The 26,335-nt window shown below is 34.1% G+C and overlaps 1 protein-coding gene across 1 annotated transcript in view; it reads left to right on the top strand.

Annotated features, from left to right (window-relative positions):
- The window catches only part of LOC117165005 (lachesin), a 54,154-nt gene extending 43,966 nt beyond the window's left edge, over nucleotides 1-10,188 (top strand). Inside the window, exons 5-9 of the mRNA XM_033348457.2 lie at nucleotides 321-444; nucleotides 3,480-3,617; nucleotides 3,732-3,851; nucleotides 7,558-7,725; nucleotides 9,893-10,188. Coding sequence (XP_033204348.2) covers nucleotides 321-444; nucleotides 3,480-3,617; nucleotides 3,732-3,851; nucleotides 7,558-7,725; nucleotides 9,893-10,188 — 846 coding nt within the window. The remainder of the gene's footprint in view (nucleotides 1-320; nucleotides 445-3,479; nucleotides 3,618-3,731; nucleotides 3,852-7,557; nucleotides 7,726-9,892) is intronic.
- Nucleotides 10,189-26,335: the final 16,147 nt, after the last annotated feature.

Genomic DNA, 26,335 nt, shown 5'->3' with positions numbered 1-26,335 from the left:
TTACAAATTACAAGATACGCTATGCATTTATCTATGTGAATTTTTGTAGAGTAAAATTTTGAATGAAAATGAGAATCGAAGGAATCCGTGTAGGAAAAAACTAATCTTCCGCGAATTTTATGAGAATAGTGATTGTAAAGCATATCGCAATTTTAACCATTTCTGTTTATTGTAATTTTTCGACAAGTGGTATAATTTTAAGCAAATAAAATGGTTCTTGCTCAGATAGCTAATTTTTCCAAACATATTTATACGTGACTCCGCAGCTGGCAATAACGAACTCGATTCTCTTTATAATTTTGGTTTCATAACACGTACAGGTGAAGTTAACGTGCCGTGCAAGAGGCGTGCCTACACCCAGCATATCGTGGCGTAGAGAAGACGGGAAGAACATTATAATTCGGAAGCCATTTGCAGGAAGCGCCTTGAACCAAAAGTCTCATGGTAAGATTTAATATAGATGACGCTCCAACCATTTTGCCGATATAACGCGGAATATACAATTATGTTTTCCTCGAACCCAGTCGCTGGATTCACTTGGTATTTTAATTTCCTTATTTCACCGCGAACCGTTACGCCACGACGGATTCGCCCCAAACTGTTTGCAGGAGACATAACTTTCTAGAAATTGTTAAGTAACAGTTTGTGCAACACCCTAAGGAATCAATAGAAGACTTGGTTTTAACGGGTCACGTTAACGGTTCACCTGCGGAATTGATTTATCTTGAAACATAAACACGTTCGCGAATAATTTTGAGATATGCGTATCGTCAATTTACTACAAGCGTGATACTGATAGAATAAGTTAATTTTTTAGGAAATCATAACACTCTCATGATAGTGTCACTGTACAGATTGAAACACATTAATTAACAACTAAATATCTATTTTTCTGAAATGTTCTTGGCTTTGCTTCTTTTTTTCTACTTTATATTCCTATGTATAATCCATGCTCTGACGCATTCAACTGCCGTAGTTACTAATTGTAAGGGCAATCAAGATCATGACTACATTAATATTCGGATACCATGGTATTTCGGATATCATTGTTGTGTATGTAACTATGAAATAGCTGCGTCAAAACTAAACATCAAACGAGGAAGAAAGAAAAATGATTTCTTTCTAATACTTAGTTCGTTTTTTAACAATATCATCGGCTATTCGTACAACTGTATAACGCTCTTGAAATATTGCGTAATGATACGATTGGATCGTCGTGGCGATCGATAAAATGGAACCGTTGGACACCCCGTGGCGTTACTTCACGTCGCGTCACGTCGACGAAAAGGATCGGCCGATAACGTTCATAAAATCGCAGGACACTTGATGGTGTATAGAGATGTCGCATCGCATCGCATCGCATCGGTCGGAGTTACTCCTCCTTATCTCTCTACGCTCTGCGTTGATGCTTCGACCTAAACGACGTATTTAGTATTCACTTCAGCATGGTGTTACTAATAGCAGGCGAATTACAGCGCCCTGTCGAGGATGCCATGGCAATGTATGCGAATGAAACCCTTGCGACGCGACATGTGCTAAGTGCAGTAGCCCTAGCTGAGCGCAAACGGGAAAGCTTATTGTTGGCCTACAATGCCGATAATTATTGGATATCGTGGGAGAAACGTTGTCAATCTAACTACGAGGTCTGTAACTTCATCCATTGTAAGACGTTACTTCGATTTCGTGTATATGTCTATCAATAAACAGTAAAATAACGAGATATGATTCCAAACAAATTGATTACTAAACTGTGGATGTTAATACATTTATAGGAAATTTAAACGTCCAAAAATCAATGGTTTGCATATAATATGAAAACATTTCGTTTCTTGATTTTAATTTGAATATGGAATTTCATTTTATCGTGACTGTGGGATATGCACTTTTGTGTAAAGATGTGTAAAGATGAACTTTAACGTTTTAGCAATCTTTCACGATCTATAACACATTTTATAACCTTCGCCATATTGTAGGTACAATTCTGTACTAGAAGTTGGCAGCTGTTGACGAGAAATATACAACGATTCTGAGAAACGTAAAATATCGGTTATTTGAACATTGAAATGTGATATATGCTATGAAATCTGAATTATAAAACATTGTGCAACATTTATGCATAAAATAAGATTTATCAAAATATCTATTATTGTCGTCCTTAAAGTTGCAGTAATAGCAATATCTTTCAGTATATCTTAGCTTTACTTTTTTACCTTATTATCTAAGAGAATTAATTATTTGTTATGACGATCCTCCTTGCATTTCTGATTTTTGGGTTATAATATACATTAAAGGTTATCTATATTTCCTATGACAGTAATTATTATTAAAAGCTCCAAGTTTCTTAAGTTGTTTACCTTGTATTTCCATCTTTAACTAATCATTCAATTTTAGTTTTTAATTTGATCAACAAACGGTGTTTTCCTGATAAATCGCGGATCTTATATTTTTGTAATTACTGATGTTATACCACGTAACATAACCTCGCTGGGAGTTTAAGCGAAACTCGATGATTTATGATTTACTAACTCATTAATTAGCAATTTCCGTTGGGACAGCTAGCAAGCAGTTCGACGGTTTTACGGAAGTTACCCTTTCAGTTACAGTTTTCTCTGTGAGAATTATATGTAACTTATTTAGCGAGTTGCTTATCCACATTTTTGTTAAAGAAGATAAAAAGATAGTATTTGGTTTGTATGTAAATTTGGATGTGAAATACGTATGTATTAATCATCTTAATGTGCCATAGAATTATAATTATGTGATGTTATTTAGGATTTGTAGAGAAATTTCCTATTTGTTACAAGTTATAAAAGAACATGTAAAATGGCGAATTCGAATTCTCGCTACAAAAAACACTTTTATTGTCGCGAAAAAATTTAATTGTCATGGCTAAATAGGGCCACCATCTTAATCGATAAGGTGTAACATAATTTCCTTAATTAATCCTTACGGACAACAACTTGAACAAAGAGCAAAAACGACAGCCTCGAGCACATTCGTAGATTTTAGTAATGAAAATTTCCGTTTAACGACTGTAGATCTTAATAACATTGTTAACTGAGATTTTTATTCATCTCTAGATAGAATCTTATGATCATTAATGAAACTACAGAAACGCACGATGTATGTTTGTTCGTAGCAAACGACTCTATTATTTTCTGCTCCTATACATTATAGTTAAATGAGATGATTTTTGTGAAGTAACACACTCTTACATCTCAAAATTATAAGAAAGTCGATATTTCCACGTGTTTAAGACACGGCAATACATATTAAGAATAGCATATAAAGATAGTGCGTTTCAGGGCAATATTCTCGCCGCCACAGAAAAAGAACAGGTGTAACCTTTTTATTACTGCAATACAATGTACAAGTACATGTATATTTAATTGTGTTATTTAATTGTATCGAAAATTTAATTCTAGAAAATTTCGTAATATTGGATTAACAAAATGTTTATCGCTTTTTATTTGGTTTAGTGACTTCAGTAAACGAGTACCACGGCGAAGAGCTAAAACTGACAAAGATCTCGAGAAACGAAATGGGAGTTTATCTCTGTATCGCCATCAACGGTGTGCCACCGGCGGTCAGCAAACGTATTTCTATCAACGTTCATTGTGAGTAATAGTGATTATCCTGGCCGATAATTTACCAATTTCTTTTGAAACGGTCGAAGAGAAATACACTAGCGTTCTACGTCTACAAATCCTATTTGAGATTCTGTTTCACAGTTTCGCCGGTAATTCATGTACCTAATCAACTGGTAGGTGCACCTCTGGGTACGGACGTTGTCCTGGAATGTTTTGTCGAGGCTTCGCCCAAGTCGATTAATTATTGGGTCAAGGATAACGGTAATATTTCTCTGTTGGCTATTTAGCTTTGTAATTTGATGTGACTTTGCAAAAGTCTCGCCACGCAGGATAGTTTCATTTTCCGAGTTGCGTATAAATTTCGTCGTCTCTTTTCTTCACCTTTTCTATCGCTTTCATCGCTTTTCGAAGGTATCCTTCTCGCTTATGTTCTGCAACAATACTAACGCATACGCTGTTACGGACGAACAATTATAAGCGGAATTCACTGTAGTGGCACCAGTAGTTCTTTGCGAATATTTGGGAAACTAGGATCCAGCGGCGCAGCGGTGACATGCAAGGGGAAACTTGATTTCTACAATATATCCAAAAATTATCCATATCAGTGCGGTTATGACCTTTGATATAAATAATCACCTACAATAATTTTAAGCAAGGAAGTATAACAACTTTGATTTGTTCCGACTACATTTCATTACATACAAGCTAATGAATCGTCACGAAAAGGGTGTCTCTCATTGGAATATCAATAGAGAAGTATCATATTAGTAATTTTGTGCTTTAAAGGTCACCATTTCGGTGAACTTTTCGAAAAGCTATTTGTTTCGATTGCGATGATTCTGAAGTACGTTGCAAAGTTCAACATTGTGAACAACCTTTTTATGCGGAAAAATATTCCACTGCTCGGCATTAGTTTTCAAGCTGTATTGATTTGGCAATCCGGATGCCGTGCCGTAAGGTGGCTGGCCAGCATTGTTTATATCAATATCAATAAGGAGATTCGCAGAGTCGACCAGTCGCTTCACAGCACGGTCGTCCGGATTAATATTAATATCAATACTAACCCAACCCATCTTGAAAACTAAGGCCGAGCAGCGGGATATTTTTCCGCGTATCTCGGAAACTAAGGCCGATCGCTGGTTTTATGTACAGGGAAATGTTGTCCAGAATGTTAAGCTTTACAACTTATTTTAATGTCATCGAAATCGGGCTTTTCGATAAGTTCACAAAACTAGAAATTTTTTTAAATTTTCTACGGTCTCTACACAACATCACTACTGTTATTTCTTTAGTAATACTCTAACAAATGAGGATCTTTTAATGAGAGTCCATCACCGTGCATATAATGAAATGTAGTAAATAAAACAATATAGGAATGCGTGACGGCGAGTGATAAAGAGCAGTACTGTGTCGCGGTGCGAGACTTCTTTCTAGTAATGATAATAGGTACATATTCTTTTTCTGTATATTTATTATTTTTAAAATCCAATCGATTTATTCGCCTTGTATTTTGGTATTTGCATCAAATTTAATTATAATCATTTAGCATAATACCAAAATATTTTATCGCGCAATGGTAATATCTATGCGATAAATCCTAATATTCTTTATACTTGTTGAATTTTGTAAAATTATCTATCTGCCACCGTAAAGTAATTACTGTGAAACGATGAAACTGTAGAAAAGAAGATATGTTGTAGAAATCAATTATACGTCCGTAACAGCGTCGCATTAATATTGCTTGCCGCAAGCCTTGCGGCGAACGGGTATATGGTAAGTACCCAATTGAAATCTAGCACTTATCTTTTATTGTAACATATATGCAGTACATAAACATGAGAATTGAGTAAGCTTGGGAAAGCTCCGTGCACATTTGCATATGCGAGATCAAAAAATGTCTGTTTCGATCAAAAATATATATCATCAATGTATCGGGTTTAGGTTTGCATATATAGACAAATAAGTATAAGTGTTACGTTTCGACTAGATCATTCTATTCGACCGCTAATAACTAATATACAGACATATACACTGTCACGGACGCACAATAATAGGCAGAATTCACTGTAGTGGTATTGATAATTTTTTGCGATTATCCCGGAAACTATAAACGACTGACAGTTACATAAACAGGAAAAAGTTGTTCAAAATGTTGAGTTGTACAACATATTAAAAAATCGTCGGAATTAGGCGGAGCTCTTCTACAGTTTCATTTCGTGGAGCAAAACAGAATTAATATTTAACAAAGCCTCGTAATGTGCAGTTGGATTCATTATTTGTTGATGAATGTAAACGCTACATAGCTTTCATCTATGTATTTTACATCGATATATTTTATATAACATAGAACTCGGTATTCCATATCGATCGGTTTACATACCCTGGCGACACATTTCAAATAGATACGCGACTTCTAAGAAGGTAAAAGGTACTTTATGTTAAAAACGAGAGACTGAATTAGAAATATGTTCGCAGTTGAAAATTACTTTTCTACAGGAGAGTATCTTCCTTAGTTAAAATTAAGAGTATTAACTCGCACGATTCAAATAAAGCGGCCAGTAACATTTTATGATCTTCTTCTAGAACGTAGAAAGAAACTTCCACGTAGGAAGAAACAGAGAACGAACGCGTTTTCTCTTTCCTTAAAAGTTCTAATATTTTCATGCAGAGTTGACAAAAAGTTACAGACAAACGTGAGAGTGAATTACACTCGATCGTTCGCAAATATATTCTCCAAGCATTTGTAGCTCTGGCAGCAAATATGCTTTCGGTTCAGCGCAACTCCTACGGAGCAGTTCGTTCTAATTCGTATTCGTATGTAATTTTTACCCAACACAGAAACTCCAACGTACCGTTTTTCCCTATCCTATTTATGCATATATATATACACATATATGTGTGTGCGTGTGCGTGTAAAGGAACGTTTCAAACTGTAATAAAGAGACTCGTCGGAGACTAAGAAGTGATTTTCGCATATTTTTATATGTCGTTACGTATTCTTTCCGCTTGTTTGTAATATTCTCAGGCTGCACTATATACTACGCCATATGTATCTAAACAGATATACATACTACCTAAGTACGCATCTTATAGCCATGGATAGAATACGTGGTACTTACTTAATTTATTAGTACTAATAGTACCAACGATTTCTTTCCATTTCTCGGATTCGTATTAATCCAGTAATTATTATTGTTTTTCAATTCCAAATTTGTAGAGTTCTGTTCGCACGTTCGCAGTGATTTTTCAAGTGAAAATATTTCTTACAGTACCTTTGTTATCATTTCTTATGTGGAGTCCAATTGTGATGTCATTGTAAAAGTAGAAAAAGTGATTTTAGTAAGTTCGGTATAGCTTTTATCATGAATTAGGACAGACCGTTAAAAATTCATATGGATTATCACTGGTATTCTTGCAGTCTTTTCTGATAATGATCTATATAGCGAACCAAATTAATCGTCAGAATCGATTTCGGTGTAGATGGCGTAGAACGATAAAGAACCAACAATAATTCGGGGAATGCATAAGTAGACAAACTATAGTGCATGATATCGCTTTGGTTGCGTGTGACAACAATCTCTGTTACGAAGGATTGCAAGAATTATCCTATTCTTATTGTCGTATTTATATTTTATTGTTAAATATAGATTAATTACCTTATTGTATATAAGCATATATATATATATATATATATATATATATATATATATATATATAATGGTGGTTGGTAACTGATGGTACAAGCGGAAAGGGGGTGATTCTACGCGAAAAAAGAAGTCGAAAATATAGAATAAAAATTTTTCGTTTGAGGCTTTGTTTTCCAGAAAATATATTCACTCATTATATATATAACGAGTGAAAATCTGCAGATTTCTGTCAATATTCATACAATATGATCACGATACGTTTGTTATGAGTAAATATATGTATATTCTGAATAAAAATAATATAAAATTTGTTTGCATAGCGATGATAATATCGAGTCAACAACATGACGTGCAGATGATCGAAAAATCAAAATTTGAGGTCCGGATGGTGTTAACAATTCGCAATTTACAAAAAGACAACGTGGGTACTTACAAGTGTGTAGCTAAAAATTCTCTTGGTGACGTCGAGAGCAGTATTCGATTGTATGGTAAGTATGACCTGGAATTACATATCTACTTCCTATCAATTTTATAAATAGCTATAGTCACATTAAAATTGTTTATTCCTGGTTTTCTTAAGATTAACATTCTGTTTTCATCAGAAAAAAGATTTTTAACAAAATATTCATATTTTATTTATATGTATCGTGTTATTCTCTTATCGTTTTCTTTTTAGTCGTTGTTTCTTTGCTTCTTTTACATTTGCTTTTATTTACTTGTATTTCTTTGAATTATCGGTCCCAAATTTTTAACCTAACAAAATAAATTAATAAAAACGCGCTAATGTGCAGAAATGCCTTTTTTAAAATTATAGCACTTGTCGTGACTCGATCCTTTTTTGCGTGATTTTCGTATTCTCTTTGGCGATAGTTCTATCTCCGATAGATCATGAAATGTATCTACTGTATTACATACATATATAAAAGTAAATGTGTTTTCATTATTGTCATTAGGCTTCACTTTACATTGCAAGAAAAATTTAAAAGATACGCCGAATCGAAAATTAACGACACGACGACGGTAATTGTGGTCGTCGGATTGATACTAAGTAACGAGAAAAGATGAATGATTAGCTGCATTCAAATAGCGTCGCACTTAACAAAACCAGCTGAAAGAATCGTTAAGTATCAAGCAAAGTAGGGTTTAACTGGTTGATAGTTGTTGCGCTGAATATCGGAAATTTGTTTCCGTTCTGATGTTATTTCACGGCTGATAACAGCAGCCTAAACGACGGGTTAACGAATCTTTGCGGAATATCCGAGTGGAAATTGTTCTTGCTGGGTTGCATATTAGATAAAAGACTGATCGCGGTGTGATGGAAATAAGAAAGTGTTTCGCACGTTTCAAACACGCTCGCGTTTACAGGCATCCTCACTTTGTCACGGAATCCTTCAGAGGATTTACTCCCTGGCAGCATTCGGTTTCTTTTGGTCAATCCTTATCTTCTCGCATACGATCCTGAGGATTTCCCAATCGGGTCAGAGTCAGACTCAGGGGAATCACGAGCAGCCCGTGCACTTTGGTTCACTTCGGTCACACGCTCGTGTCCTCCGTAAATCGTCACGAGAGCCTCTCGCGTTTTAGGAATCAATGTTGTTCCCTGACGCAGGAATTTACCTACTACTTTACTTATCACACAGCGTACTGCAGTGTGCACATTCTTCTTTCTCGTGAGAGCATCGTCGATTATTCACTGCCACCATTCTTAATGCGTCGAAAATATTTTCTCTCCTCTCTCTTCCTATTCTAACGGAAAGTATCAACTGTCAAAATCGTTACCAACTTTTTGTACATAATAAGATAATTTTGGGAGAAATCTTTCATGTAAACTAATTCCTTACCTTGTGAAAGATGCTGGCGATTTTACCATACAGGCTGCAAAAGGGAAGGTAAACGAGAAAACTATGATGTATGTCACGAAAAGTATGACTAGAACTTTGATTAGTCAAAGTTTGTTAAGAATTTCATCTAATCGAAATGTTTTCTTCTTCTTGCCAGCCCTTCCCAAAATTTTGGTTTTCTCTGTAATTAATCAACTACAAAAATATTTTGTTTATCCACGATCACACTTTACATCGACTTTGTTCTTAATTTCCTCATGAAAATTATTGATTTCTTATTAAAGTTTTTTTTGTCGATGAAATGGGTATCTCTAAATAACAACAATTCGATGTATTTTTATCATCACGTACAAAATCTCCGATGGAAAGATAAGAACCAAGTTCAATACCTAATTCTCCACGATCCTTATCGATCACGTCAAAGGAAAAATTTGCTGTAAGCTTTCTACGTACATCAAGTATTAGGAATATTAATAATAAAAATATCAAAGCCCTGTTGTTGACTGTCGTAAATAACAATAATATTTGAGTGATTTTTTTGTATGAGTTTAAATATGGAAGAAAAGGCATGGTAAGAGTTGAAAGCATAAATTTATCATTCGAGGAAAGATAAATCTTATTCCATTTACTCCTTCTAGACAATTTTTCAGTGTATACATTATTTTTAAAAATGTACCAGAATTTTTCATTCTAAGAATTGTAAGCTCTTACAATTTGATAAAATTTAAAGGAGATTAGAACAATTTTTTCCTTTCAATATTATCTTCTAAAAAAAGTAACTAAAATTAAATGCCTTTTCTGGTATTTATTTCAGAAATTTCAGGGCCTACAAAAACTCAAACAGTTGCTCGGCCATCTTTTTACGATGAAGAGGATGAGACTGTCTATGGTTCGGCAGAAATCGAGAAAATGGAGAACAAACCTCTATCCGTAGACAATACGATCAGTGGACACGTAGGATATCCATCGGTTGCAACTCCAGTGCCGACCGTAAGAATCGGTAAGAAGAGGCCAACAATCAGCGCCAATTCTAACGCAAATCATCGTCGACGAGCCTCTGATCTCCTCATCATTCTAATGCTGATCATTGCTTGTGAGAGATGTCAGTGAATAGACAGGCAGATAAAGGTTTGGAAAATCTGCTGTTATTAGATATAGATATATTGATATATTAATAATGTAAGAAAGGATTGATGTACGATACGCTTTATTTTACATTAATTTTGTGCAGACCAAGCACGTATTCACTTTCCTCAGTGACTTATTCTTACATTGTAATTTTAATGATAAGAGAGCAAAAATGAATTGATTTTGGCGAATCGGTGAAGCGAGGGAAGGATTTGGATTAAAATGAGATTGTACGCATTGCAACGTATAGGAACAGGATTTGGAAATTGGGAGATTTGAATGAAAAACCTTTCAAGACATTAAACGAATTTATATTAAGATTCTATCTTCGAAAGAAATGTCTTATAAAGAAAAGGAGATATCAGTAGTAGCGTAAGTTTTATTCATCGAACAATTAATAATTTTGAATTTAATGCTCAAATTATAAAAAAAATGTGGGTGAACTTGTAGAATCGTTTTGTCCTCTCCGATTTTAACGATTTTTTAATATGTTGTAAAGTTCAATATTTTGAAAATTTTTCCCTATATGTAACCATCGGTCTCGTTTAGTTTCCGAGATATTTATATTTATAGTTTCCTAGCAAAAATCTGTAGATACTACTACGATGTATTTCTGCCTATAGTTATAAATCCGTGGCAGCATTGGTTGCCGGTCGTGTATCTTCTGTTTATATACGGAAGTCGGGCGAGCTTAAAGGCCTTGTGCACAACTGCATATGTGAGGCTGTAAGAAGTGTCTATAATAATTCACTTAAAAATGAATATTATCAATTTATTGGGTTTAGGTTTTGATCTGGTTTAGTTTTTTTTAATCTGGTCATTGGGAGATAGCCGGACAACGCTTGCGTGAAATAATAACAAATTAATTATAATAGTAATAGGCGAGTGAATAATTGATACTATTTTATGAAATCAAACAATCGTTATTAATTCACTCGAACCTAGACGTAATATATTGACGATATTCACTTTTAATTGAGTTATAAGTTATAACAAAACATTTCTTGCAGCGTTGCATATGCATGTTGTACACAAGGCCTTTAACCTTGCTACTCCTCGTTCATAAACAGAAGATAAGCGGACGGTGGCCGGCAACTTATGCATCGTTGCGATAGACACACTATTATAGGTAGAAATTGTAGTGGTACCTGCAGTTGTTTGCGAATGTCTCGTAAACTATGTCAGATCGACGGTTATATGTATAGGAAAAAAATGTTTAAAATGTTGATTCCTCTAAGATATTAAAAAATCATAAAAATCGGGTGTGACGGAACACCTATAAATTCATCAAAATGTGCATATACATATATAATGTGCTTTATGTCCCATGACATTTCTGTCATGAGGTTCATACTGTATAGTATCTCCTTTTACAATAGACGTGTTTTGTGGGAGTAGCAGATAATTCTAGTAGCCACCTATTTGTTTGAAAACATCTTTTGTAATTAGTTATAAGAGCAATTAATAGTTTTATGATGGTATTAGAAAATCCTAAAGACTTTGGGATATGAAACCACCATTAAACGTTTTATTTTAATTGATAACTGATAAATTATTTCTTAAATATGTCTATAATTGGACTATGTTCTAATATTTCTGTAATCAATAGTCACTTCTACGTAAGTAAACTTTAATATAAAATGATACGTTTCGTATCCTAAAATTGAAAGGGGTAGTTTCCTTTAGTTTATTCTTTTTTTGCAATTAAATATTTTATTCATACAAATTCAAATAAATAAGTCTAAGTATCCCAAAGTGCTGCGAAATGGAGACTGTTATTAAAAAAATGACGCTTTGATACGTGCAGATGTGTGAAATCCGTGATTTACATTTTAGAGAAAAATCTAAAAAATTTTCTTGTTTTTGGTACTTGAAAATTTCTGAAGATTTATCTCCTATAAAGAAAGATTCGTGAAATTGAGAAAAGATATTTCCTATTATAAAATATCGCTTAACTTTTACGTGACTAGAAGTTTACGAACGGACCACGGAACTTGTATTTTTACGTGAGTGGTATAATGTGTTCTGTACTATAAACATGGCTTGCATTCTGCTTTTTAAGATCGTCGTCGTTCGAACGTTTCTTAAAGAATGAAATTAAAGTAGCTACACCCTAAATTGTAGACAGTCCGAGATAAATGCAAATGTGGACAATCTACCTTGAGCATATAAGTATGTTTCACATATGTATGTATGTATTACATAGGTAAGTAACAGGGAAAAGGAGACACGTCATTTGGAAGCGTATAATGAAACGAGATGTTAAAGCTGTACTTTGAGTGAAAACAAACTGGATAAAATATTTATATTAACAGGATCATACATACAGATATATGCGAATATGTCGTTTGCATCGATTTGATTATTCGTATCGATATGTATTCTGTTTCGTTTACTCGTTGAGAAAAAAGTGAGACTTTAAGTCTTTTATAAGGTCTGCCATAGGGAATGCTACACATAAATACACGATACGACTGCATCGCGAATGTTCAATAAAACTGTTGGATACATAAAAGTTATATCCTCGTTTCATACCTACACGAAAAATTTCATAAAAATTTATTTTTTTGGAATATTTTTAGTTCGTAGAATTTGATATTTTTAATAGGTAAAAATTTCTTTCCTACAAATCCCTGTTCCCTTATCAAATTAATACACAAAAGTCGTGTAAAAGTTTAGTTTTCTAACTAATTAGTTTTCTAGAAATTCATCTGATTTAAATTCGATACACTTTGTGAAAATCTTGATACTTTAACAACTTTAATCGTGAGTAATTTAAAGATTCATCGTGATCACCATTATCAATCCTTGTCATTCTACGCTCTGATTAAATTTATACGATAATAATGACTGATCTAAAAGCTATGAAAAGACACGATCCTGTTAATTTTGAAGATGATAATAAGCTAGCAAAATAGAAAAGGTTTGAAACGACGATATAAGAATAAGAAATTTAAGAGGAAACAAAGCAAGGAAGGGTAGAAGAAGATAAAATCTACAATCCTGGCAACATATAGACACGCATACACATGTGATACACATACGTTATATTCGCAAGACAAACTGCCAGGTGTGTACTTCTTATGTCAGTTTCAACGGCAATAAATTCGCGTTATGTGCATGTATATATGCTTGTACACGTATCTATGTATCATACACACGCAAGCTCGCACGTGTACATGTGTGTGCATATTGACACGTCAGGGTAACTAAGTTATCTGTATATGTAAGTAAACCTCGTAAGCAGCAAGTATTAATAGGGTGTATCCCGTTTTTAATCACTGTCGGCGGTAGCTTCTTATGCGTTGAGTATCAAACATCTTGGCCAAGCCGGATGCTTTAATTAACGGACGGATTCTTTCGGTCGGACCAAGTGATTTTAGGCATCGCGTATATACGTGTATCTATATGTACACACACTCGCTCACGAACGACAGGTCGAACCTTGATTAGATACGTGCAATCTGCTGATTTACCTACGTCAATTTAACGTTATTATATCTTCGTTTAGAAATAAACGTATACGTCTTTTCGGAATATGATACACTGGATAATGACATTATTTTAGGTAGTGCAGCATTTATATGAATAGTTACGATTAGGTAGTGTTGTTGTACATTTGTCTTCCCACGTAATCGTCTTTGGTAAAAACCAAAACATTTACTTTTTCGTAACTAATTGATTTTTCCATCAATACTTACAATAATCTTTTATTTTCTTTTTTTTTTTATCTTTCGAATTAAAGTCGAGCTCTTCCATCTGCCATAAACTTTGTAAATGGATTAATCACGAGTCAATAGAACCGGTTCAAAACCAATGCACTGTTTAATCGTATCGCAAACTTTCATATCAAAAAGATGAATGAAAAGGTATGAGTATGTGCAAGTTAAAATGAAAATTTTCATTTGGAAACGAAGGTTTTCTGAACTTTGTTATCGTATATAACGTAGATCCATTTACAAAATAATCCTTTGGAACAATAATTTCTCTCCTTCTAACAATGCATATATGCTTACGCATATTTCTAATAAAAAAGTTTACAGACGACAACTTATTGGTAATGCTTTTCTATATTCATACAGATTGCACGATACCTCATCGAGGATTCCGTTTGTTTGTTCATTCCTTCTAAACTCTAGATGAAGAGACATAGCGAGTGTGTTGTGTTTTCTGTAAATGTGCGAATCCTGCTTTTTCTGAAGGATTTTGGTTGAATGGAAACAGGCGACAACGGTAAATGAGCGTGAAAAAGAAAGATATTCGTGATATTTTTGTATATATTTTCGACCGTTGATAGCGTTTTCTTTCGTGTTTCCTCTCGTTAATTGTTATTTATCGACGGGGAAAGTTCGGTTTAATCCCTTCGTATCAGCAGGAAGAAGAATGAGAGTAGGAAGGAAGAGAACTTGTACAGCTAGCTGAAAATCGTGTAATCGGGAATTAAAGCGTGACGAGTTTAACGTCTGATTATGACTTCGCGTCATCGGACGCTTCTGACACGACAGTTACTAAATAGATGAATGTCCTCCAGATTTTTTGGTTCTCGAACCTCGAGAACGATTAAATTAGCGACTGCTGCTAGCATTTCTTCGTTGAGAGGTTGCGTAGGTATTTCTCTACTGTGCTATTTCTATCGCTAGAGTGATTTATTTTTTTAGAACGTTTAAGCGTTTTTTTCTTTTAAAGGCAGCGCCTTGAAGATTTAAAGAAGTTCCCAAGCCCTCAAATAAAATGGTTCATGACTAACATCGAAACGTTACCAGGGGTTACAAGTAGGCTAAGAACACTTTTACACAACAATTTGAACATGATTGAAAAGATGCAATGATACACGCTTTGCTTCCTAATACTATAATATGCATATGTACTTGCATGATATAGCGCTAAAAAAATTTTCCTTTTTTACCATTTAACAGCTAGGATGATAACTACGGGGTGAGACTGAGAAACTTAGAAATTATTGGTACGTTAATTGACTTTTGTTCCGTGTTACAAGTATTATATGTCATACATTGTTTGATTTCTCTGTGTTATTTTATAAAAAGTGATAATTTATCATTTGTTTATTTGTTGTTGTAGTTATAAATGTCATTTCTAAGAAGAATGTTATATTAAATTATAAATAAATATATTACTAAACTGTTACTTCTTGAAGTTGAAGATAGATAAAATGAATTGCCGTGTAAAGGAGAAAATGATAGTACTCAAAAAGGATTTCACAATCAGTATCATAATATCGTTAGAGACGACTTTCAACTTACTGAGCTACCAAATGAGACTAAAAATTTACATGATAATCCCTTTTGATTCTTTAAACGCTATTTTTTCGTAATTTACTTATTATTCTGTTTTGTTGACTTCTTTTGTTTATAAATCATTTAATAATTGATTTGTTTTATAATTTATATCGTTGCAATATCGCGTTTTGGAAAAGTAATGACACGATTCGTAAAAGTGGATTGTTCTCGTTAACACGCACCATATTTATTGGATTTATGACTGATACAACTCGAAAGTAGGCTAAATATTTTAACAATTGCTTTGTTTTCAATGTTAATCAAACATATTTTTTATTACTCATTGTTCATTGTTCTTCCGTAATAATGGTATAATATCACGCATGTAAATTTTACAATTGAATGATTCAAAACAAAATGATTCAAAATTGTTAACCGGTACTGTATTTCCGAAAAATCCACCTAGGTATATCTTCTAAATATTATCATTTCTAAACTATTCTATGTTAACATAACATCAATGGGAAGTTCCTTATCCTATGTTCTTCTGCACGATACATTTCCCTGCAGGCTGCCCAAGAATTCCCCAAGTTTATGAGTTCAGCCATCAAGAAAGCTAACGTGGCGCGGCGTGTCGACTAAAAGGAAGAGAAAGAATTCGGTCATCGCAGGGAATTATATAGGCGGAATCCGGCTTTAAGGACTACGCGAGGAAGATCTTAGTTCCTTCATAAATAAACACAACTGTCCGAACAGCTGGTGCGGACGTAATTCATCGCGAATTAATTTAAGGGCCGGCCCCTTCTTCTTTACCCCGGTTTTCGCGCCGCTATTCCTTATGCCTTCTCCTCCGCCACTGGTACTTTCATTAAAGGTCTGCCGGCACCATTTGGTGGCTCACTTTATGCTGATTTTATTTCCTTTCTTTCGAGAACTCGAGATCCACGGTAATTGTGCGGTATTATTACCCCGCGCCGGCATAATGGCTTTGTGAAATATGGCCCATCGAACGAGCCTGTACACCATTGCACGTCGTCAACAGGATATCACAGCCCGCTGAAAATCATCGACGTTGATCCCAGTAGTCCTAGAGGATTATCGATTACTTTCGTTCGATTAACAATTTATTTTCTTTTGCCTGTGTCCAAGGATGTTCGTGGTTATCCTAGTGCAAACCTTTTCTTTCCAAAGCGGGTTTCGTAGATTTTCAGACAGGTTGGTCGATGATCTTTAAAGTTCTATAAAATTCGCCTCAAGTCGTTATCTACTCACTTAGCAAATACTGAAGACGGCGCACGGTGCGGCGCCCTGCTTTGTCATTTAGAAATTTGTTTTGGACTTTAACTTGTGTTAAGTATATGAAATAGTTGAGGTTTGTTTTTGTGAATTTCCGGTTACTTTCGTTAAAAACTAATAGTCAATCGAGTGAAATGAAGTTTGGTTTCTATTCGATAGATTTACTGTATCGAATGTAATAGCGTGAAAAAGAAATTCATGAAATTTCGCTTTTTATGTTTTCTGACATTAAAAGCTTAAGGAGAAAGCTTGTACATCGGTACGAAATAATTGGGAATAATAATTTCTTAGTAAATGTACATCGTGAAAAAAATTTCTTTTCATTCGAAACTCGAAATTAACATGAAGCTCGTAATATTTCAAAGCTGGACGTTATGTTCACGTATTTTTAGACGATTTTTTGTTATCGAGGACAATATTTCTAGGTAGAGCTCCTAAATACAGTCTCTGTGCTCGCCCAGAGTGAATGATTTGTTTGCCACTCGATTTAAGAAAACTTACATTTTACACGTTCCTTTCAAATATTGTCTATCTTTGTTTTTATTACAATTAGTAAAAGTCGAATAAATTGAAACGTGGAATTATGTACAAAATAAGGTACAAACCTTTTATACCTAATAAATGTTATAATTAAAAAGTACGCCAAAGAGCAACAGTTTAATCATTTCTTGAGATTTCTGCACAGAGTTTCAATTATTTATTTACTTAAACCAATTTCTCAACATTTACTTAATAGTGTGTTTTTAAGAGTGTGTTTCTCAATGTTGTCAAATTCAATCTCTACCTCTCCAATATTTCCTAATTGTAAATAACTTCAAAATAGTTTACGGAAGTTCAATACGATGTTAACCAAGATAAATGCCTATTATCGATCAGGGAGACAATTACAATACATTCTTCACCCTTACCGTCCTAGGACAATAATCTTGAATGGAATTTTCGTAGCTTGCCACTTTGGTTGGCATGTCGCTGGCGCCTGTCGACCAATGATTTGAATAAGGCAAAAAAATCAAATCAACACTACTGCTATTTAGGTATTGAAATTAGGACTGTCACTTTCAACGTTCATCTATACTTTCCTATGTTTATATACACACACATAGTTAAAGTGAAAGATGCACAGTGGACGTATGCACTAATCAAATCATCAACGAATATACACAATATATTACATTTTCTGACAACATGTTACAATTAATTAAAATAAGATAATACTTGGATCATATTACCAAGAAAATTATTAAAAAGTTATTTAATCTTAAAACGTGTATTTATCGTATGTATCTGTAAAAAATATTCGCTTTTATCATGGTGTTGCATTTTTTATCATGACACAGTGTGCTAAAAGCGAGTATAACAATCCTATCTATATGTAAAACACGTGTTTTCTCATGTGTTTCTCCGCTACATGCAAATAATAAATGCATACGTTTACCAATGAGCGTACACTTTAACTACACTCACGCTTTAACTCCAACATATCTTCCTAAACATATCTTTCCTTCGACAATTACAAACGTAGAAGACTTATTTTTCTGTAATTATAAGCGTCTACGAAGAAAGATCGAACGTATGTAAGTATTTATTTTTAAGAATGTCTCGTAGCATATCGAAGCAACACTTGTATGTATCTCTAGGTGATTATCGAGTGATTCTCATGTCTGACCATTCACGCTCTGTCTCTACTTTTGGATTCTCTTGTAAAAGAAGACAATATCCACGCGTAAGTGAATTTTGCATGATTAAACTAAAAGTAAAACGATAACAAGGAATTTTGTAAAGAAACAGAAAAGGGCAAAGAATAAGTTTATGTTGCACATGTGAGGAATAATTTACATTAAATAAAATTCTATTTAGATGAATGTACATATAATTTATAGAAGTCGTTGTAGTTCTGCAGTTTGCATGCGAACAAACAAACGAGCAACAGAATGTATGTTATAGGCAAAAATAATACGAACAATCAGAGGATCCAGTATCCGAATTTCTTCATCGATAAAGACTAACCGACATCGATTACCCAGTAGCCTCTGTTCAATCGAGTTTTATTCCTTAATTGAATTTCACTTTTATTCAAACTATTAGTTTTACTGTTTGTAAGTCTAAAAAGTCTAAGAAGTTTGAGAGTCTAAGGGTCTAAAAAGAGTTCAAGAAGTTTAAGTGATTCAAGTATTCATCAAGAAACACAAAAAATGTTTAATCAACATGGGTTCTAGAATCGATACTTTTAATGCAAAATATAATTTGTATGTACCTTCGCGCGAAGGTTCTTAATCAGCTTTGATTTATTTATATATGCAAAATAATGTAAATTACAACAATAAAAAAAATAATAATAATAATTTGAATTCATAATACATACATCGAATCAATGAAATTTTTTACTATTAGCGCCTTCAAAGACTTACGAACCTAAAAGAATGTAAGGAAATTTGTTTTCCAAAGACATCGACAAGTATTATAAGTTAAAAAAACGTTGATAACCATGGTGATAAGTCTTGCGAAATTTGGCATAAAGTGGGCTCTCCGACTACATATCGGGAGAAAGCCTTTTTGTATGATACATACTGGAATAATCTTTGCCTGTAATATATACATACGCACAAGTACACGAGCCGGATCTTTGAATCGTCCTTGGCATCTGTAATGTCTAACCCGTGTCAAGGAGGATTATTTATACATCATAGTCAACTCTGGATGATCTCTGAAAGCTGACGCTTTAAAACGTTTTTTCCGATTATAACACTAGACAAGAATCTGTCGTATGTACATTATCGCAGTCAATTGATTATTTTTTATATTGATTATTATTTTCTCCATTCCTTCGAAATATTTAATTGATCAGTTGTTGGATTATCCATAGGCACGACAGTGAATTCGTACTTACGCATATTAGAGAGGACTATAAATTTAATTGCAATAGGCCCCGTTGCCTACCGCGGGATTTGTCCTTAGTTTTCCCGCAAAAGGAAAAATCTTTACGAAGAAGAAAGAAAGAAAGAGAGAGAGAAAGAGAGAAGTTATTTTATGACTACGAAGTCTGAAGCGAATTTTTGCGCGACTAGAATTGTACAAGTATCTCGTTGGTTAATACCAACCTTACCAGGCCCGGTCAAATGACCAACTTCAAAATTTAATTAAAAATTGCACATTCATGGTTACTTCTTTTGTTCGTCTAACTTTATGTAAATTCCTATATTAGCTGATTAATCAATTTTTCAATTTTTGTTGATATAAGTATTTACAGAAGAAAGAAATAACAATGAATGTACAATTTTAATTTAAATTTTGAAACCGGTCATTTGACCGGCCCTGGTAAGGTTAGTGTTAACACATAGGTTTCTGTCTCTTCTCTCTGTTTAATTTTTCTTATTTTTCTTTGGTTGTTGTTTCGAAACTTATTGCTAAAAGAAAAGAGAATACTTGATGCGACGCGACGAACGTTGCAAATCCATGGCTTCCATGTATTAACATTTTTCTATATAACGAATATGACGATAAATGCAGCGAACGAATGTATTTAAGGAAGAAAATAAAGTTAATGTAAATCATCGATGGCAAAAACATTTTCAGTGTTCAAACATTCGTGATATTGAAGAGTTTTCTTCCCGACGAATATAGTTATGTACACTTCCCAGTGAAAGAGGTATTTAAATATTGTCCGAGTTCTTTCCCCCAGTTTGTTCCAGTTTCTTTTCCAACAAAATGCATAATTTTATATACGTATGTAAGTACACGCGAAGCAAATGAGGGTATGTATTTACTTTTCTTTGTTTCGTGTTTCCCTTGTGAAATGGAATGCAATGAAATTACGTATGTAATGATTAAGTTGCACGGATGGCGAACGTTGCAGAGATCGTATACAAAATTTTTATCGGTAAAGAAAAAGAAATTGATAGGATTTTGATAATCCGGGCAGTAGAGTAATTAAATTACTGTATGAGATGAAGCATTTGATAATTTGTTGGGACCGTTGAAATTACAGGTATTTTGCTATCCGTTGACTGAGAATGAACGTAATATTCGGATATGTATCTATCTGTACTCGATATCTGTTTATCGAACGTAACAATTGAGTCAATCGCAATTTTCATAGGGTATGATAATGAAGATTCGATTACTTTATACTGTAACATTTATTCCGTGAATAATGCCCGATTAATGACATTTGTTAGGTATAATGGCCGTATAATTATAACTGATCCGTTAATTTGTCAGCGAAAAAAGGAAACAAGAGATACATAATTGATTGTATAAATGAAACAAGCAAGCGTACGGTACGGTTTCTTATTAGTTTGATAGTGCAATGTATGTATATTAGATGTGTACGATAATTTTATATACCCACTCGTGTCGTAATGGCCGATTTCTCTCCAGGAAATTGGCAAAAATTATCGACGAATGCAGAACTCTGTATAAAAGATGTAGAATGATGCAAGGGAATCCTGTAAATATTTGTGAATACATATATTGTAGTCAGTATCAGGAAGAAATAAAGATAGAGACATACTTCGTATGTCCCATATGAAGCTGTACGATATAGATTATTTCGTTACCTCTTTCCTTTTGTCTTCTTGCTGTATTCACCTAATTAGGTTACAATTACGTTACGACTGCTAGTCGAATGTAAGGGAAAGAAGGATAATAGAAGGTGATCAATTTTTGTGCAGCTCAGGCACCAAAGATATTTATAGGACATCATTCTAGGGTTCCAAGGAATTATAAAAACACAATTTTTTACCGGCAATATGATGGGAAAATTGTAAAAAAGCAGTTGAAGTATGAAGGTAACGGAGCGAAAAATTGGTAACTGTTAATTTCGATTATAATTTTGTAACAAATGGATGAAATTAAAAAATTTTAATGCTATTTTGTAAATAAAAAGTTGATCTTTATATCATACGGTGAAAATAACTGGCAATAATATCTTTCAACATTAAATTTATTCGGAGGAATATGTTCGTAATTGTACTATGATTTACCTAGTAAAGGAAACTGTATTGTATTAACTCCTTCCGGTCGTAATTGCGTAAGATATAGGCCTCTCGTAACACTAAACAATATTTTGTCAAAATAGATAATATAGAATATTAGTAATAGAAGAGAATAGTAGCAAAATAGTAAGTAGGATAGTTATAAAACTAAGAATGACAGAAATTCACTAAACAAAACTGAAACATGGAGAAAAACCAATTTTTCCACTTCGAGATACTATCTCATCCTGCTAATCATTTGTTTCTTGTCTAATTCACAAGATAAATATGTGTGCCTTTTGCATTGTGACAATATTTAATGTCAATTAAATTGTTTATTTTGTTTATCTATTTATTTTATGTTACACATCTGATTAGGATATCTGTAATTATAAAAAATTGCGAAATTGTAGAAAAGTTACTTTCTTCCCGATTTAGACTTTTCAATATGTTGTGAACTTAACATTTTGAACAATCTTTTCATTTTGGTACATGTAACTGATATGAATCGGTCGGCCATAGCATTCGAGATATTTGCAACAAACTATGGATACCACTACAGTGAATTCTGCCTATAATTATGCATCCGTGGCAGCGTTTGTAACAGCTTCTGTTTACTTATACAAACGAAAGTAGGGCGAGGTCGGATAAAGCTCCGTACGCAACTACAAATGCGAGATTGTAATAAATACCTGTTATAATTCAATTAAAAATGAATATCATCAATGAAAGTATTGGGAGTTAGGTCTTTTCAATCCAGCGGAGGCGACCAACAATGCTTGTATGGAACAATAACAATTCTCTTATTTCATGAAATAACATTAATTATTCAGCTGCCTGGCATTTTTCTAATTAATTTGTCAATATCTTACAAGAGCGCTGACAGCCGTCCCGCGGATTAAAAAATTCCAATTGAAACCCAAACCCAATACATTGATGATATAATTTGATTTAATTGAGTTATAATGGACATTCTTGCAGTCTCGCATATGCAGTTGTGTACGGAGCTTTAAGCACGCACAACCTTCATTGTTGTCGTACATATCATAAACAAAAAATAGGTAATCGGTAACCAATACTAACGTGTGTGCTGTCACAAACACACAACTACATGTAAAATTTACTGTAGTGAATTGTAGAAACGACCGACCAAGTGTTACATGTATAGGAAACAGTTGTTCAAAATGTTGATTTCCACAAAATATCCAAAAATCATTGAAACCAGAGAAGAAGTAACTTCTCAATAGTTTCATCTAAAAAAACTGATGTGTAACTTAAATCTATTCCTTAGAAACAGAAAGGAATTTTTGTGCTATATTTTATCAATCTATTGATACCAGTATTATAGTAATGAGATATAACTGAACACCGAGAGAATGTCCGATGCCTGATGGTGAGTAACGAACAACTGAGAATGTATTTGGAACTTTCAGATGCGTAATAGTAATTTTATTCGTTTAGCTTTCGCTTACATATATATATGTAAACATTAAGCGTATATCAATGCGGTGTGAGATTGGTGAACAGCAGAGAATAAAACAAGTAAAAATAAAACGGAAAAATAAAATCGTAGTAGCTGATCAGGTTTATTCATATGTATCAGAAATGAAGCGAAACGAAATCAAATGGAAGAAAATATGCGTAAGGTACGTATCAATTTTATATTCCATATTACATTTATTCCACAGAGATATTTATCGAGAAAAGGAACGCACTTCTTGAAGTAACAGAGAAAAATGATAGATATCGTTTTCATTTGAATTTAATGAAATATTTTTATACGCGCTTTCTGGGTTTTACATTCTGTTTGGTATGCGTCTGTCGATAGATCGATACAGTCCAGCAATTTGATATCGGATACACATGTGAAATACGTGCTCGTAAAGCAAAGCAAGACAAGCAACACGAATCTTTGGAGGTGAAGAAAATTTCGTGGACGTTCACAGAAAGCGGAAACTAAACTTTGCGGATACAAATACTACTAAGGAAGTGACACTTTTAAATAAAACGAAACGAAATTAATTCTCTGCCAATGTTATTCTCCTTTATAACACGAAGCGATTTAAATTGAAGCAATCTATTGATCGAGAACAAATTTCAACATGAAACATCTTGCATATTTCCACGAATGTTTTACATTGATATAATACATTGTATTCGAAACCAAAATGAAATTTTTAATGTGAAAGAGTTATTTGTTTCTTAGATTAATGGAAAATTTCTTAAGTGTTTTTCTTTTTTTTTTGTTAATCTACTAATAAATTAAACCACTGAATAAATTAAATATGGCAAAACTGCAGAAAAGTTAGCTCCACTCCGACTTCAATAATTTTCAAATACGTTGTAAAGCTTAATATTTTGATCGACTTTTTCCTATGCATATAACTGGCGATCGGACTTAGTTTCCGAGATATTTGCAAAAAAATTGTCAGTGCCACTATAATGAATTCTGCTTACAACTGTGCGTCCGTGGCAGCGTATGCGTCAGTTTGGTAGCCGGCGGTATTACAGTGGCAACATACGCTACCACGGACGTACAATTATGGGCAGAATTCACTATAGTAATACCGACAGTATTTTGTGGCTATCTCGGAAACTAAAGTCGATCGTCGGTCACATGTCTAAGGAGAAAAAGTTGTTCAATAATGTTGATTTTTATAACGTAATTCAAAATCGGCGAAATTTGAGAAAAGATAGCTTTTCTGCAATTTCATCTTAAACATTTTACTTATTTACTTCTTATAAACTTGGAAATTATTGGGTCTGCGCATTTCCTCCGTGTTCTTCGTACAAATAAAACAGTTCTTAACCAAGAAATTTTCCTAGAAATCAAGAGAACTACACATCCCAGAAAGCCCTGTCAGCAATTCCATTGGCTTTTAAAGATGTTTGTAGGGATAGATATTTGTAGATTAATTTCAAGAAATAAAGGAACCACAGGTTTAAACTAGAAATTAATTAATATAAAATTATAAACAGAAATGCACTGTATTTGACATCCACACTTTTACAATCATACGTCCTATTATCACGTGGCTAGAGGAGTGACACAGCTATTTATACGAAAAAAGTAAATTTTTTAGAAAATCGGTTTGAGGTAGAATGTTTCGGGTACTAGAAGAAAGGAAAAGCAAATAGAAGGAAAATCAAAGTTCGGATGTAAAATCAAAATACAACAGTGAAGCAAGGAAACTGTGATTGTGCAGTTGAAACGATATGTTCCGATTGGCATGAAATTGATTCCAGAGAAGAGATTCAAACAAAAATATCTGCGGTTCGATACGCATAGATACTGTAAGATTCGGAAATTGAATGTTATTTAATAGGCCTACTGAGAAATTTTATCTGGAGAAGGGGAAGAACATCCGGTTACGCATTATGCATGAAATGGAAAGGCGTAAGGAGGTTCCACGAGGTGGAAGGAAAAATTCGTTCAATATTATTTTAAACTTCTCTGAAACACGGTCGAAGGATATGCTGGGTCTTTCACGCACGTGCAACGTGGCGTAACAGTCAAACACTTGGCACCAGCCGGCACCGGATATGTGACATGAATATTTGTTTCTAATAAAATATGCCGAGTCGGCGGGCGCGTCCATTTGACGTACTTTTCGTCGTGCTTACGTTAAAACTATTAGGCAAGTAAAGAAGGAGAAGAAGGAGAAGAGAGAGAACATAGACAAAAAAGAAATTTTATCTCACTATGGATTTTTTTCGTCACTTATTTTACAATTTATATGGTGAAATTTGAAAATTCTGTTGCTTCCTATTAGCGTGTTCATGGAGTAGGATGTGTGTGATACTGATTCATATATTTTCTTGAAAAGTAAAATTCTGTTCATCGGCAGTGTTGGATACTTTTGGAAGTAACGAACTTCGAAATCTGTTCATTCAGAAGGAGGAAAAACACGAACACGTGAATCTTTATTAATAAAGCTTATAGCAGAAATGACGAGGAAAGGAATTTTTCAGTTAGAATATTTAAATTCAAAGGGGAATAAACAGCATAGGTAGTTTTTCAAATTTTTAGTTTGTTTCATATTCACAATCGATGAAAACGTGATATGTGTGTGGCGGATCGGTACCAACAGGACGCCGACAGGTCGAGGCATCAACGCGGTCGTAACACCTCCCGGGCGATCCGCGGGTACCAACCGCCAACACCAGAGGGCTACTACGACGACAACGAGCCTGTCCGTCTCGCTAGCGGTCGAATATACGGTGTCAGGATACAAATACCGCACCTAGCGAGACTCCCTCTACGTCTAAGGCAGGGACTACTGGGCATAGCCTTACTGACGAGTCCACCGGTAGTCCCAGGACGAAACGCACGTTCACTTTTCACCTGGCAGCAACAACACTTCCTACACAAATTTGGTATTTCCAAAAAGTAATTTAATAAGATGTCATGTAACGGTACTGCCGGGAAAACCCGCCTTCTTCTCTGAAAAATACACAACGCTTCGCGTCAGTTTAGATATGTGGCGACTATCAACACGTGCAATAATGTGCAATAACGTGCATATTATTACATATGCAAATACCAGGGAGCTAGTCAAAAAACACTAATTGGCTATTACTCTGTTACCTACGTTCAAAGCACTTCAGGCGAATTCTGGAGAC

The sequence above is a fragment of the Bombus vancouverensis genome, chromosome 12 (assembly GCF_051014615.1).
Source record: "Bombus vancouverensis nearcticus chromosome 12, iyBomVanc1_principal, whole genome shotgun sequence".
Lineage (NCBI taxonomy): Eukaryota > Metazoa > Arthropoda > Insecta > Hymenoptera > Apidae > Bombus > Bombus vancouverensis.
Note: the sequence above shows the minus strand (reverse complement) of the source record. Positions and strands in the feature narration are given on the sequence as shown.